Source organism: Camelus ferus, chromosome 11 (assembly GCF_009834535.1).
Source record: "Camelus ferus isolate YT-003-E chromosome 11, BCGSAC_Cfer_1.0, whole genome shotgun sequence".
Lineage (NCBI taxonomy): Eukaryota > Metazoa > Chordata > Mammalia > Artiodactyla > Camelidae > Camelus > Camelus ferus.
In genome coordinates this window covers 64,859,367-64,873,950 of record NC_045706.1, presented here as the reverse complement: position 1 = coordinate 64,873,950, position 14,584 = coordinate 64,859,367, and the positions used below count along the sequence as shown (strand labels likewise).

General features: G+C 41.0%; 1 protein-coding gene across 1 annotated transcript in view; it reads left to right on the top strand.

Moving 5' to 3' along the window:
* Positions 1-2,805: 2,805 nt before the first annotated feature.
* The window catches only part of BMS1 (BMS1 ribosome biogenesis factor), a 33,966-nt gene continuing 22,187 nt past the window's right edge, over positions 2,806-14,584 (top strand). The window contains exons 1-11 of the mRNA XM_014562671.2: positions 2,806-2,884; positions 4,370-4,593; positions 5,317-5,507; positions 6,479-6,558; positions 7,871-8,059; positions 8,794-8,936; positions 9,655-9,776; positions 10,065-10,258; positions 11,283-11,422; positions 12,666-13,432; positions 13,648-13,749. Of these exons, the coding sequence (XP_014418157.2) occupies positions 4,418-4,593; positions 5,317-5,507; positions 6,479-6,558; positions 7,871-8,059; positions 8,794-8,936; positions 9,655-9,776; positions 10,065-10,258; positions 11,283-11,422; positions 12,666-13,432; positions 13,648-13,749 (2,104 nt within the window). The 5' untranslated portion in view covers positions 2,806-2,884; positions 4,370-4,417. The remainder of the gene's footprint in view (positions 2,885-4,369; positions 4,594-5,316; positions 5,508-6,478; positions 6,559-7,870; positions 8,060-8,793; positions 8,937-9,654; positions 9,777-10,064; positions 10,259-11,282; positions 11,423-12,665; positions 13,433-13,647; positions 13,750-14,584) is intronic.

Below are 14,584 nucleotides of genomic sequence, written 5' to 3'. Positions count from 1 at the left end.
GCATGGGCTTAGTAAGAAGAGAACTCTAAAGGGTATAGAGGAGGGGGAGGGTATAGCTTAGTGATAAAGTGCATGCTTAGCATGCATGACGTCCTGGGTTCAAGCCCCAGTATCTCCATTTAATAAATAAATAAACCTAATTACCTATCCCCTCCCCAAATTTTTTGAGGGTATAAGAATAGCAGCTCTGAGGAGCAGCCACTACCCTATGGTGGTGATGGAGGGTCCAGGAAGGGGTTCCCTGTCCCTGCACCTGCTCCACAACAGCTGAGATGCAGACCTCATTGGAAGGGGTGTGGCCATGGCCCACCAGTGTCAGGGGGAGTCCCTGTGGTTCAGCACCATTGAAACTTGTTGGAAATCCCTCTCTTAGGTACTGGAGAAAGGGGAGGTGTCTCAGGAGAGTAACTCCATGACAAAACTGCTGGGAGGTGGGAATGGGGCAGTGGGATGCTGCTGGTCACCACACACCAGAAGAGCAGGCCCTGCAGGAGTCACCGACCTGAAGAAGTGTGGCCAAAGCACAGCAGAACCAAGAAGGAAGACTGCTTCTTTCTGCAAAGTCTCTCCATCACACTCTATTGACAAAACCTAGGATCCCACTAGCGTCAAAGGAAAAATATTTAAAGGGCCAATTCCATTTTTGCAGAGTAGGCAATGAAGGGTGAATCTGTAGCAGAGTTACAATAAATTGATAACGGATACAGAGGGCATATAAAACTTAAAGACATGATGAAATCACCAAGGGAGTAAGTATAGACACAGAAGAGAAGACGACTAAGGCTGAGCCCTCTGGGCTCTAACGTTACCAGGCAAGGCTGAAAGAACCAGCAAAGGCCACTAAGAAGGAGCAGCCTGGGCAGAAGGTGGTATTCTGGGAGCAAAGTGAATCAAAGAGAAGTAGGACAGAAGAACCAGAAATTTTGTACAAAGGGAACAGACAGACGATGTAGCGACTGGTATAGGAAATGGGGTCAAGAGGTGGTTTTGAAGATGAGAGAAATCATTACATGTGGTATGATGATGATGATGATGATGATGTTGGGGATAGTCCAGTAAAAACTGCTGATGTTGAGGAGACAACAGACTGGCTGGAGTGATGCCCTGGAGCAGTAAGAGAGGATGGGATCCAGTACTCAATACAGAATTCCTTTAGGTGGTCACAGTGGTAGTTCATCTACAGTAACAGGCAGGCAGCAGAGAGGGACATGAGTGGATGTGGCGGTGGAGATCTCTGGTGGTGGTAGTCTCCACTTCCATTTTCTTAGTGAAGAAGGAAGGGGGAGGCGGTGAGAAGGACTGAAGAGAGGAGGTATGAAATAGTCGTTTGGAGGAAGGGCATAGACAGGCAAAGTCAGAATCATTAAAGTGAGAGCGCTCAGCATGGTTCTGGGTTTTCCTCCAGCCATGTTTAGTTGCATTGCTATAGCATGGAGTAGATGGGGAATTCGGTTTATCCAGGGCTCTCATTTTACCAAGCAAGTATGATGAGGTGACAGTGAGGCAAAGGAGTTGAAGAAGCATGCAAGACACTGATGATAATGATTGACCATGGAGTTTAAGCTAGTTTATTAGAGACGGAGAAGTTATCAAGGGAAGAAGGTAGTGCAGTTTGGATTGGAGGTATGGGTAGGGTTACAAAGTCTTGATTTCAGGGCATCAGAGGGAGTTACCTGTAAAGAAATCAGGTGGTGTTTTAGAGTGGGATGCTTCAGGAGTTCCAGTCCTTGGACCTGCCAAAACCTAGAGTATGATCACAGGGGGAGTGAGAATCTGAGGTAAAGCAGAAGATAAGAATGGGATCCATGGAGCCAAGAAGTTAGGATTATCTACCTGTATACTGAAATCTCCAAGAAGAGGATAGTGGAGTGAGTTACAAACTTATAAGCTCTTTACAGATGAGGGAAGTGTTTGCCTTGTACAGCAGCCTCCCAAGCACACCACAGAGTGTACAGGATATGCAGAGCGAATAGCTGTGGGATGCTGAGGGAGAACAAGACCGCTTTGAAAAGGCATGAGGCGTAGTGGGGTCTCGATTACCATAGTGAGTCTAGTACTGTGAGGTAGAAAAATTGAGCCTCAGGTGCCTTGGTGGGGTCATATTGAAAAGAAAACCTCCAAGACCCTGAAAATGTACCTAGTTCCCTAGGCACTGGCGCATCTCAGCTCACCGGAGAGGTGGGAATGGGCGGAACCCTGGGAAGATAATTGTGCTCCAAGGAAACTGCAAGAAGCTGCAGCCCCGCAGGGAAAGCTCCTTTCCCAGGAACAGGGAAAGCTCCTTTCCCAGGAACAGAGAAAGGCCAAGTCATTTCATGCAGGGTCAGAGACTGTTGGTCCCGGCAAAAGAGGGTCCCAGCACCAAAGACTTCCGAGAAATCTCTTTAAGTTATCTTTAAGGATGAGCAAGAGGACCAACTAGTGTGACTCCCAATCAAATGCTACTCCTTTAGGCCAGTTGGAGGACGGGTGCCTGGAGCTTTCAGAGCAGACGGGCCTGGTGACTCCGGGGTGAGCAGGCTAAATCTGTTGTTTTCGGCTTTTCTCCCGCACCTGGAAACAGATGCCAGGCGGCACTCTTCACCGAAGTCTCCGGGTAAACTCGAGCATGAACGCCGCTCGCTGCTCCGAGACCCAGAGCTGCAGCGCCGAGCGGCGGCGGGGCGCTGCTTTAGGTGGAGTGCGCCGCTCAATAGTCGCCTGCGACCGCCCTCAGCCAATCACGACCTTTCCTTTCGGGTTTTCCCTGAAAGTCGTCCCTCCGCGGAACGCTTTCTTTTGCTCCCTTTGTTTCCCGCCGGCGTATAGAGTTTGCTCATAGAGTGCATTTCCGCTTCCGGCGCTGTCCATGTGGGCTGGAGGAGGAGTAGCAGTTGTGAACCCGGTAACGGCCGCGGGCTGGGGGGAGGCCGCGATGGTGGGGTCCTCAGGGCTGGGGCTCCGGGAGGGTCGCGAGTCGCGCGCGTGGTAAGGTCCTCCCTCGGCCCTCCCGGACAGTCTTTGCTCCCGAGAAGCGCCTCTTGCCACGGGCAGACATACTTCGTACCTGCCGGGAAAGTGTTGAAGGAATTCGCGCAGAGAGCCGGGACTGGGAGGGGAGGTGTCAGGGAGAGGTGAGAGGTCGTTAAAGGGCAGGCGAATCCTAGCAGATAGCTTAGAGCTGAGCCAGATCTGTTGACTCCAAATTGTGCCCCCACTTCCGGAAAGAAAAGGAGAAAGGCGTCATCAGTACAAGTTCGGAACCAAAATATAGTAGAGAAGAAAAATAATGTCTCTGAAATCACACAGCTATTTAGTTAAAGAGTTCCTAGAACCAAGCTCTCCTAAGTCCCAGCCATTGTATTTTTGACATTGTGCTGGTATATGTGGACTTTGTATTTCCGCTGGTGTCTGTCCGTGGGAAATCTGACCGATCAGCAGTTGTGCAGCCTTCTGATGTGGCCCTTACTGCATGGTACAGGAGACATTGGTTTGGATTTCCTCCACTAGTTCAGATCATAGCTGTAGTCATCTCCATGCACAGTGCCTAGCGCATTATAGGCAGATATGAGTGCTTATTGAACTGAAATGAACCTTAATTGAATGAAATGAGCACCCCCTCCCCGCCTTTTAAAGCAAGCGCTCATATTGTATGTGACCTGATTTCCTAAAAAAAATAAATAATCCAGTGATGCCCAATTTATGGGCCATGAATTCCTGGGACTCTCAGAAATTATTGTGAGGATTTTGCAAATCCATATGATGTCCAGGCATCATCTAGGGCCAATCATACTGCACACACGTAGGGATTGTTTTTTTAATGTATATACACGACTATTATGATGTAAAAGTTTTAGAGATTCTGCAGTAACTTTAAGTAATACTGCCATTATGTTGGAGAGTTATTAAAATGATTTACTTTTTCAAACTATCATAAACATAGTGTAAGTTTGGAAGCCACTTCATTAGTCCAATTGATATTTAGGACTGAGTTAGTATGGTAACTACTAGTTACATATGGCTATTTGAATTTAGAGTTGAATTAATTAAAATTAAATAAATTTAAAATTCAACTTCTCAGTTTCACCAGGTACCTTTTAAGTTCTCACTAGCTACACGTGGCTGGTGGCTGTATTCAAAAATATAGAATATTTCCATCATTGTAGAAATGAACAATGCTGATGTAGACATTTAAGACAAAAAGTAACCTAAGCAGAGGTAAATGATTTTTAGCATAATAGAAGTGAAATTGGGGATAATGTTAAGCAGTTTCCATCCCTAATGGGTGAGCAAATGCGTATCTCCCCATAAGGAGATAAATGAAATATACTGTTTTTCTCTGGGTGTTTTCTGGATTGTAAAATGTTTCCCCCATCCTTACCCCATTCAGTGTATTCAGTGTAGGTTAGAGTTACGTGTGAATTGGTAAAAAGCCACTATGGAGACTAAAGACCAGAAGAAACACAGAAAGAAAAATAGTGGACCCAAAGCTGAGAAGAAGAAGAAACGGCATTTGCAGGATCTCCAACTTGGAGATGAGGAAGATGCCAGGAAGCGAAACCCCAAAGCTTTTGCAGTCCAGTCTGCTGTGCGAATGGCTAGATCCTTTCACAGGTATGTTTAGCTGGAGTCTAGTAGTTTTTCCATTTATTCTTTTTAAACAGTAGGAGCCTCTCCAGATATTTGGGTTCATGAATCCGTTCCAACTCTGAAGGACATGGAGATGCATGCTGTATTTTTTTAACTAAAATGTGAGAAGTCTTTCCTTGCCTCTAGCATCTGCACACTTACTGACTTTTTTTTGCCCAAGAGAGAAGCTTGAAAGTTTCTTTATTGTATTTGTTTGTAAACTTTAATTTCTAGGTTAATAGATGTGGTATTACATTTTCTGGATATGTTTCATATAATTGTAATATGTAGTATTAAAAAGCTTTATCTAATGAGTGCTTATATGTACGTTAAAGGCAGTGTAATTTAACCATTATTGAATTCCATTTTCCCAGTAGAAGAGCCAAAGTTAACTCCAAAGCCTCAGCTCTTATTTATTATGGTACACTACCTCCACGTTTGCCTTATTGTTTTCTTTTTAAACTAGTACAGTCAACTAACAAAGCAATCAGACTTAAGGTGTATATGGTTTTCCGCACTGTACTGTCGAAGTCAGTCTGTTACATATAGTTACTGAAGTGGTTATTTGGATTGGGGCTAGAAGTTAACAAGTTAATTGTGCTCACATATTGTCTGTTCTGCTCTCTTGAAAATCTTTGCTTCTAGGAGTGATGCCTTTTATATTTTGAAAGTGAATTTACTTTTTTTTTTTTTTTTGTAAACAAATAGAACTCAGGATTTGAAGACAAAAAAGCATCACATTCCAGTGGTTGATCGAACTCCACTGGAGCCCCCACCAATAGTGGTGGTGGTGATGGGGCCTCCAAAAGTTGGAAAGAGCACTTTGATCCAGTGCCTCATTCGGAACTTCACCAGGCAGAAGCTGACCGAGATCCGGGGCCCTGTAACAATTGTGTCAGGTAGGAGAGTGCTGTCAGAGACTGACGTGGCACATCCTTTCGTCTGGGGGACATGCATGTCTTTGTTGAATATTTTCTTGACAGGTGACTGTTAAAGTAATACTGTCACTTCATATTACCACTCTCGTACTTTTAGTAAGGTGGTTGTAGCTTCAGAAAAGGATAGATAATAATGATGTAGATGTATACCTTCTTCTGACTGCTGTATGGATTTGCCAGCTGTGGTCCTCTGAAGGGGTTGGCAGGCCTAGGCAGGCTGGCTTGGTCAGAGTGGAGCACCTTCCTTTAACAGATAGTGAGTCCCTGCTACATACCAGGCTTGCCCACACGAAGCCACGTTCTTGTGGAAGTGAGGGAGTTTTTCTCTTTTTTTCCTGAGAGCTTGTCTGCTCTGGGAAATGGTGACCTTTCTAAACTTTTAGGGGACACTGAAGCAGATTCCCAAATGGCAGTGGTAGAACCTGAAATCTCTTATTAGAGCAATAATATAGTTGAATTGAGGCTTTTCTTATTAAGGCATTCCCATTATTTTGACTGATTTCTTTTAACTTAATTTAGAAATAATGATTATGCCATGAACATTCTGTTGCATTAGGTTTTAAGATGTTTTAGCTGTGGTGAGAACAGAGGAACTTTATTAGAGAGAGAAGCATTGGCCCACTGCTGAAAAGGAGGATCATGATCATCATGAAGCCTACTTGTCTGCCCATTCCAGTTGGAATTGTACATGTTTGAGCACTTGATTCATATGGCTAGTCTTTTGGTATTATTTTAAAATTAGTGAACATAGCAAGAAAACTAAGATGGGATTTATTTTTTATGATCAGTTTTCTCCTCTGCAAATGAATTTCTGGTATACTCTTTGTAAGTGTGTAAGGTGCTTTAGTGGATGCAATTAAAAATGATAATTAGAGTTAATAGATTTTTTTCCAAGGTTTTTAAAAGTAAAATTTTTATCTTTCTACTTACAGGTAAAAAGCGCAGACTCACCATTATTGAATGTGGGTGTGACATTAACATGATGATTGATCTGGCTAAAGTAGCAGATTTGGTAAGTTATTGGGGACGGCGTGAATTTCTGGTGGGGACTTGCTGCATTATGATAGGTTGTTAATCCCATGTTGAAGGGAAGAGGTTTATGATTATTAAAGGAATGGTGCGTATCATCAGGGATACAATAGATGTGTTTGAATTGATGGTAATGATAATAATAATTGTTGTAATAAATGGGTAAATAATATAAATGGAATGCACATAATGAAATGTATTCTGAAATCTAAAAGCAAACCATAGGACAGAGAAAAAGTTTAATGAAAGTACCATTTTTTGGACCCTCGCTAGGCACTGTGCTAAAGGCTTTCTACAAATTTAGCTCATTGAATCCCCCAGCATGCCTTAGAGGTAACTGGGTCTCCAGTTTACATATGATGAAATCGAGGGTCCCGGAAGTTAAGTAATTTATCTGAGGCTGGGAACTTTGCTCTTGATGGTATCAGGAACTCTGTTCTTAACGGTTATGGTAAAAATAAGTACATGGATTACCCTTGAGAAGTTGTCAAAGTTTATAATAGAAAATCTAGACAGTACTCAGCATATGGAAATTGTTTAGTCATGAATGCGCTTACAAAATGGTCATGTTCATTAATTACCTTTTAAACTAGCAAAAATAAAGCTAAAAAGAAAAAAAAATTAAACCATATTGATTAGGAAGTGTAGGGTGACAGATATGTTGGATTTTCTTATTCATTTTCATTGGTGACAAAGAAGATGCAGGTTTTATCCTTTGGTTCAGGAAGTCTCCTAAAAAATTAAATAAAAAGTAATTTAATATAGTTATTATAGTTGTGCCATCTTAATATCCAGAAACTAAGTACCATTCACATTTTGCTTATGTAATTCTGCGATTAATAAAAATAAGTATGTCGTTGGCCACACAAAATAGCACAGTGTTATTAAATCTTGTATACTTGACATGATTGAAACAATTCAGCATGTCATTAATTTCTTTTATGTAACATATACCATATATTAATTTTAAAAGCATACACATATTAAGAAAGATGCCTTTCGTATACATCTTTTTAATCTAGAGCAGGAGTAGGCAAACTTTTCAACAAAGGACTGTATATAAAGATAGTAAATACTTCAGGCTTTGCGGGTCACAGTTTCTGTTGCAGTTACTTAGCTGTGGTTGTAATGCAAAAGCAGTTGCAGGCAATATAAAGAAATTAATATGTCTGTATTCCAGTAAAACTTTAGTTGCAGAACAGGTGATGGGCCAGATTTGACCCGTGGGCCATTGTTTGATGATGGTCTGTTTTGGGTAGCCTCCTTGAGAAATTTTGTTTCTCTTCTGTTTTTAGGTTCTGATGCTTATAGATGCCAGCTTTGGGTTTGAAATGGAAACATTTGAGTTTCTAAACATCTGTCAAGTACATGGCTTTCCTAAAATTATGGGCGTTCTCACTCACCTAGACTCCTTCAAGCATAATAAGCAACTGAAGAAGACAAAGAAGAGATTAAAACACAGGTTCTGGACAGAAGTCTACCCGGTAGGAATAGTACTATAATCCTTTAAAAATAGAATGAAAAGGAGAGATTAACAAACCTCTCTACAGGATCGCCTCCTTAGTTTCCTTTATATATCTGTTCGTAGTCCCTGGAATATTTCCTCACGATAGTCTTCATTCTGGGCCTCTTGGTGTGTCTTATTTATCTCTGCTTCTCCCAGCACCAGCACGAGGCAGCGTCTGGCTGTATGTCTTTTGGATTTGTGATTTAGTAGAATTTGTCCAAAGTTTTTCCTTGTCACAGGACCAAGAACTGTATTGCACACACACTGCCACTGCTTCCTCTCCCCAAGACCACTGTGTCCCATTGGTCACAGAATTTTTTTGCTGCCCAGGAGCCTCATTTCTCCTTCTGTGCGATGCTGCACTCAAATGTCACTGCTTGACTTGAAACTAAATACATCTACAGCTCTGTCCCTACAAAGCCCTAACAAGATGAGTCCTGAAAGAAGCCAGAGGCCTTCCTGGAAGCGCTGGCACAGATGGGTTGCTAGAAGTCTCCCTTTCTTACCAGTTGCAGCTTCTTTTTTTTTTTTTTTTTAATTTTCAGTTTACAATGTTGTGTCAATTTCTGGTGTACAGCATAATGTTTCAGTCATACATATACATACATCTATTCAGTATTGCTTCTTATTTAGAGGCCTTTATTTTGGTGTGGTAGTGACAAAAATTCAGTTGAAATTTAATTGATTAATTAATTAATTTTTAATATTTAGGGTGCGAAGCTGTTCTACCTTTCTGGAATGGTGCATGGAGAATATCAAAACCAAGAAATTCATAATCTGGGCCGTTTTATTACAGTTATGAAGTTTAGGCCTCTTACATGGCAAACGTCTCACCCTTATATTCTTGCAGACAGGTAAAAAGTGAATGTAAACTTCGTCTTCCTGACCCATATGTTTCAAAGCGAAAAAGGTTAGAGAAGGAACAGTACTAGAGCTTATTTTGTCTTAGTTTTAAACAGTGAAGAGAGAAATATAGTTGATGGAAAATACCTGCTTTTTCGTATCCTTTCTTAAAAATGCTATGGCTTCAGGAGTAAATAAAGAATAAATGTTTAGAAAAATGTGAGGATTTTGAAGCATTTAAGGCTACAGGATGTAGTCTTCATTTTCAGTGATGCTGCCTTTGGACCATGCTGCTCCTGTCACTCAGATGTGCCCTGTGCTTTCCTTCCTTTATGCTTTCTTCGTATTTTTTTTCTTGGCCTGGAATGCCCTTTCTCCACCTGCCAGAATCTAAGCCACACTAAGAAACCCAAATCAAAGCTTAATCTTCCATAAAGGGTTTTTCTGGATATGTTCTCCACTCTTGCATAACCCCAGGTGTATGTCATTCCCCATTTTTGGCATCTTGCTTATAGAGTGTGTATCATGTAGAGCTTGAGAGAGAGGCAGTCATGTGTCTGCTCCTTTTGTTCCGGTAGATGGTGAACTGTTCTTATTTCTGTATTTTCTATAATTTTCTAAACAATATGTTTAGTGAACTGCTGAATGTGATGAATCATTGAAATGTGAAGAGAGATATAGGAACTTTGACATTAATTTCTGCCATATAATTGAGTTTTATTTTTCCAGGATGGAAGATTTGACAAACCCAGAAGATATCCGAACAAATAGCAAGTGTGACCGAAAGGTGTCTCTTTATGGTTATTTAAGAGGAGCACATTTGAAAAATAAAAGCCAAATTCACATGCCAGGTATCCTTTTGTGGTAAAATATACTGTATTTGTAGAGCTCTTGGGATGACTTTCTTTCTCAGGATGCTTCATCTTGCTGGAGGGTTTAAGAGTAAGTCAGCTCTGCATCGTTCAGCAAAGGTGTTAAGTTGACCAAATTTCCTCCGCTCTGATGGTGGTGTTTAGCTAGAGAGGCACAGTGCTGGTGTCAACCAATGCCTTTGTTGTGGCTGAAGCCTTCTGACTGTGGGCCATTTCTGCCAGCGGTCACTTGTCAGCTGAAGCCATCTTTCTGGGTCTGTCTTCCAGGTGTAGGAGATTTTGCTGTGAGTGACGTCAGTTTCCTCCCAGACCCCTGTGCGCTTCCTGAACAACAAAAGAAGCGCTGTTTAAATGAGAAAGAAAAGTTGGTGTACGCACCTCTGTCTGGAGTTGGTGGTGTGCTGTATGACAAAGATGCTGTCTACGTTGACCTTGGGGGCAGCCACGGCTTCCAGGAATCGGTGAGAGGGAAGTCACGGGAAGTACTGTAGTCAGCTTTTGTTTACTGAAGCTTTTTATCTTCATGTGAATATACATCTTGTAAATATACGGAACACTTAACTACACCAAGCAGAAGGTGAAAGTCACATCCTCTGTACCTCCCTGCTGCCAAGATACACAGGGGACCCACGTCTCCCAGTGTGAGCTTTGGAAACAGTTTGGCATACTTCCTGCTTCTCATTATACAAAATCAGTGTGTTTTCTGGCTCTCTTTGGTCTTTTTCTTTTTCTTTCTCTCTAAACATACACAGTGTTTATTTAGACTATATTGTTTATATCTTTAGATTATTATACATTATATGTAAACACCATTTGTGTGGTATTTGTGTGTGTGTGAGAGAGAGCAGTAGTATTTGTTATATGAGACCCAACTATAAATGCTCTTGCAACTCTTTGGGGGCACCTAAGAATATGTGATGCCATTTTTCCCCTGTTAGTATTTGTAGAGATGCTCCAATCTCTTTATAACTCTAGTATTTCGTTGTATCGATAACTCTCCTTTACTGAACCAATCCTTGGAGGGCCGTGGGGCTCACCCCCAGTTTCCCCTGGTTGGAGCAGTGCTATAGTGAGTGCCCTCACACATGCAGCTTTGCTCACTGGGAGGGATCTTTTATGCAGTAAATTCCTTGAATAAAATTTTTGTATAAAAAGATAACAAATAAAAAAAAGTAAACTTCAGATTTTTAATTTCTTTGTTCTGAAATGGGATTTTTTTATTGGGCCAAAATAAATGCTTTCTGTAGCATTGGCACCTCTGTATTTAGGTTATTAGATTGTATACTCCATGAACTTTGGAAAAGTTTAATGAGAGAGAAATCAATTTTAGGCTTTGTTGTAAGATTTTTTTTTTTTTTTGAAGTAGTAAGAAAGGTTCTTAGGAATGGTGTTTAGGGTAATTTTGAGAAACTGATTGAAACCAGTGTATTTTTCTTCAGAATCCTTGTGCGTTCCTCACTTTCTCTTTCTTGGTGGCCTTGACAGGAGGAGGTGAGGCCCACCCATGAACTGGTCCAGAGTCTCATTTCCACCCATTCCACTATTGATGCCAAGATGGCTTCAAGTAGAGTGACACTTTTTTCTGATTCCAAACCGCTGGGGTCAGAGGATATAGATAATCAAGGGTAAGTTTGCTATTTTTCTATTTTTAATAAAAAAAATTATAGAAGATTATATCACACATAATTCTGCCATCATAAAACATTTTGGTGGGATTCATTCCAGGCTGTTTGGTTTTGCTTTGCTTTGCTTTGCTTTGTACGTAGCATGTGTTTCTGAGGGCTCTTCGCTTATGTGAACATCATGTGTAAGTATTTTCTTGAAATAATATATGGGATTCAGTTTTTACAAACTCAGAGTATTCCTTGAATATCACAAAACCTTTCCATTGGTTGATTTGTTTCTTAGGAGTCCTAAGGCCACTTGGCTTTATTTTAATGTCCATAATAGCAAGCAGAGTCAGGAAGCTTGCTCAGGTGGCTGTCCGGAAGCCACATGTGTTGTCTCTAAAATTTTTACTTAGATTGCGTTGTAATGTCTTCTGTGGGTTGATTTCCACTAATATCTGGCTTATGTGAATTATTTTTAGTCAGAATTGGGAATTTGTATACCTATACATAGTGGGTGTTCTGGTTTTATTATAGTGATTTATGACTCCCACTAAAAATTAGTCTGAAAACAAGATTAGTTTATAATTGTAAGTATATATAAATGCAGGAAAAATTTTTTGGGGAAACTCATCTGCTGCCCTCCAACTAGCAGTTGGTATATAGCATGGTAATTAAGTGCGATAGGACTACTGGTTTTGGGAAATCAATCTCTCTAAGCCTTAATTTCCTGATATCTCATAGTTTCATCTGTTATTATCCCATTACTATCATTATTTTTTGTGATGCCTTTAGTCTGTCTTTGTCCTTTTGGCTTGGCCCTGTTAGCCCTTGCCTCCTTCTTGCTTTCTGACACAATAGGACGTTCCAGGCTTACTTTGTACTTTCCCTGCCTTGGACCTGGAGTCAGCCATTCCTCTAAGGATCATCTGTTTCAAACTTGGAAATGATGAGTCTTCTAAAAGATCTGTTAAATACTCACTTCCCTTCTGAGCAATTTCTTTCTGAAATCGGACATTTTTTAAAGATTATTTCTTTATTCTCTCCATAAATTCTTTTGAAGAGTGTGTTTTTAGGGAAATGTGCATGAGTTTGCTTATCAACTATTCCAGTATTGAGCAAATCGTTCCTCTCTGTGCTGTGTCATTTAAAACCATTTCTTAAAGTTATTTACTATCTCTTTGCATATTTATTGACTTGCCATTTCTAGATTAGCCAATTATTGTGCAAATTGAGTTCTGTTGTTTCCTTTCTAATACAGGCTGTTGATGCCGAAAGAGGAAAAGCAGTTGGATTTGAAAACTGGGCGAGTGCGTCGGAAAGCCGTTTTTGCAGATGAAGAAGACGAGTCTGGAGACAGTGATGATGAAGATGATGAAGAAATGTCTGAAGGTGACAGGTTGGAAAATAGCTCTAGTGATGATGAGACAGAAGAGGAGGAAGATGCTGAAATGACTGATAAACAGTATATGTCTGGTAAAGGTATCAAACGGCAAAAACTTGAGCTAGAAGAAGACGTGGAGATGGATTTGCCAGCGTTTGCCGATAGTGATGATGACCTTGAGAGGAGCTCAGTGGAAGAAGAAGCAGAGGAAGCCGACGAAAGCAGTGAGGAAGAGGACTCCACTGCAGAGGAAGAGAGGAGTATTTTACAATCTAAGGCTGTCAGAGAAGGCACTAAGCGAGGACCATTACAAACTAATGGTGTGAGTGATAGTTTGCATCTGGAGAAGTCTTTGACAGTGAAAAAGGCAGCCCTCACCACTTCAGATTCAGGCCATTGCACAGCTGAAGAGGCATTTGCATCCGAAGATGAATCTGAAGAAAACTCTTCTGTCAGTACAGAGGAGGCGGAGGGTTCAGAAAATGAAAAGGTTATTAGGAAAAAGTTCCCAGAGCCTTCTCAAGTGGTCAGTAGTCAGAAACTGGGGTTAGAGAACTTAACCGATGAGACCAGTGATATAGAAGACTTACTCAAAGAGGAAGAAGATTACAAGGAAGAAAATAACTATTCCACAGAAACTTCAGGTGTGTTTAAATTTAATTTAACGGCCATTATAAACTTGGCACTGAAAATGTTCTACAAACTGAATGTCTACATTTGAGGGTCTGCTGTTCTGGAGATTTTGTTAACTGTTCAAATATTGCACCTCATAAAGGGATTTCAGAATGAATGAGCACTGAGCTTGAAGCAGAGAGGACAGATAAACAGACTTAACTGATGTTGGTGTTGGTCCTTTCAGGTGCCCTCAAGTGGAAGGAAGACCTGTCCAGGAAGGCAGCTGAGGCCTTTCTGAGGCAGCAGCAAACAGCTCCAAATCTTCGAAAGCTTATTTATGGGACAGGTAAAAGAAGCTCTGGTTCAGATCTAGAAACATTTTAGTTTCTTAGACTATTTTCTGAAAAGGGGGTGAGAAAATTGGTTGGAGGATTTGGGTGGTACTTTTGGTATCCATAAGATATTTCCGGCTGTCAAAGTTTAGATCTGGCAGATGTTTTTAATCATCAGGTCATGAGGACCCAAAGTCAGTCATAAGAAATAGATTTATGGGTTTGCCATAAAACTTTTGATGAGAATACTCTCCATTATGTAATTTTGTACCTCCTATACAAAGTCTTTCATTAAAATTTTTGTAGAATTTAGTGCCAGAAAAATAATTCTGCCTATAAAGGCATTTTTTTTCCCTTCTGGAGAATGAGCTCTGTGTTTAACTCATTCTCTTTCCCCCCTTTGCCCTTCTCTGATTTTGTATTTTATTAATATGTCTATATATTCTTTTTGAAAAGAGCTTGACCCAATTAATGCAAAAAATAAATACAAAGCGGTGAACCTGATATTGTGGTCCTTATTTTGTGATTAGAACAAGGCCAAGGAGTATATGTGAGCTAGAAGCATTTAATCGGAGGGTTGGTGTTTACTGATTTCCGTTCAGGTTTTGCCTTAGTGCTGTTACTAATTAGAGACTCAGTGCTCTTCAAGAAGAACTCTTTATGATAATTGAAAACTCTGCCTTTAAGTGTCTCTTCCCTCCCCCAAGCCCCAGCATTCTCCCTCCTCAGTGCACACTTTGCTGCTGCCTTGCGGGAGGGCAGCTGCCCTCCAGACGTTGAGAGGAGTTCCTTGGCCTTCTCTGTCTGTGGCTGATGCGCTCAGGGGCACCACCGTACTTACCACAAACA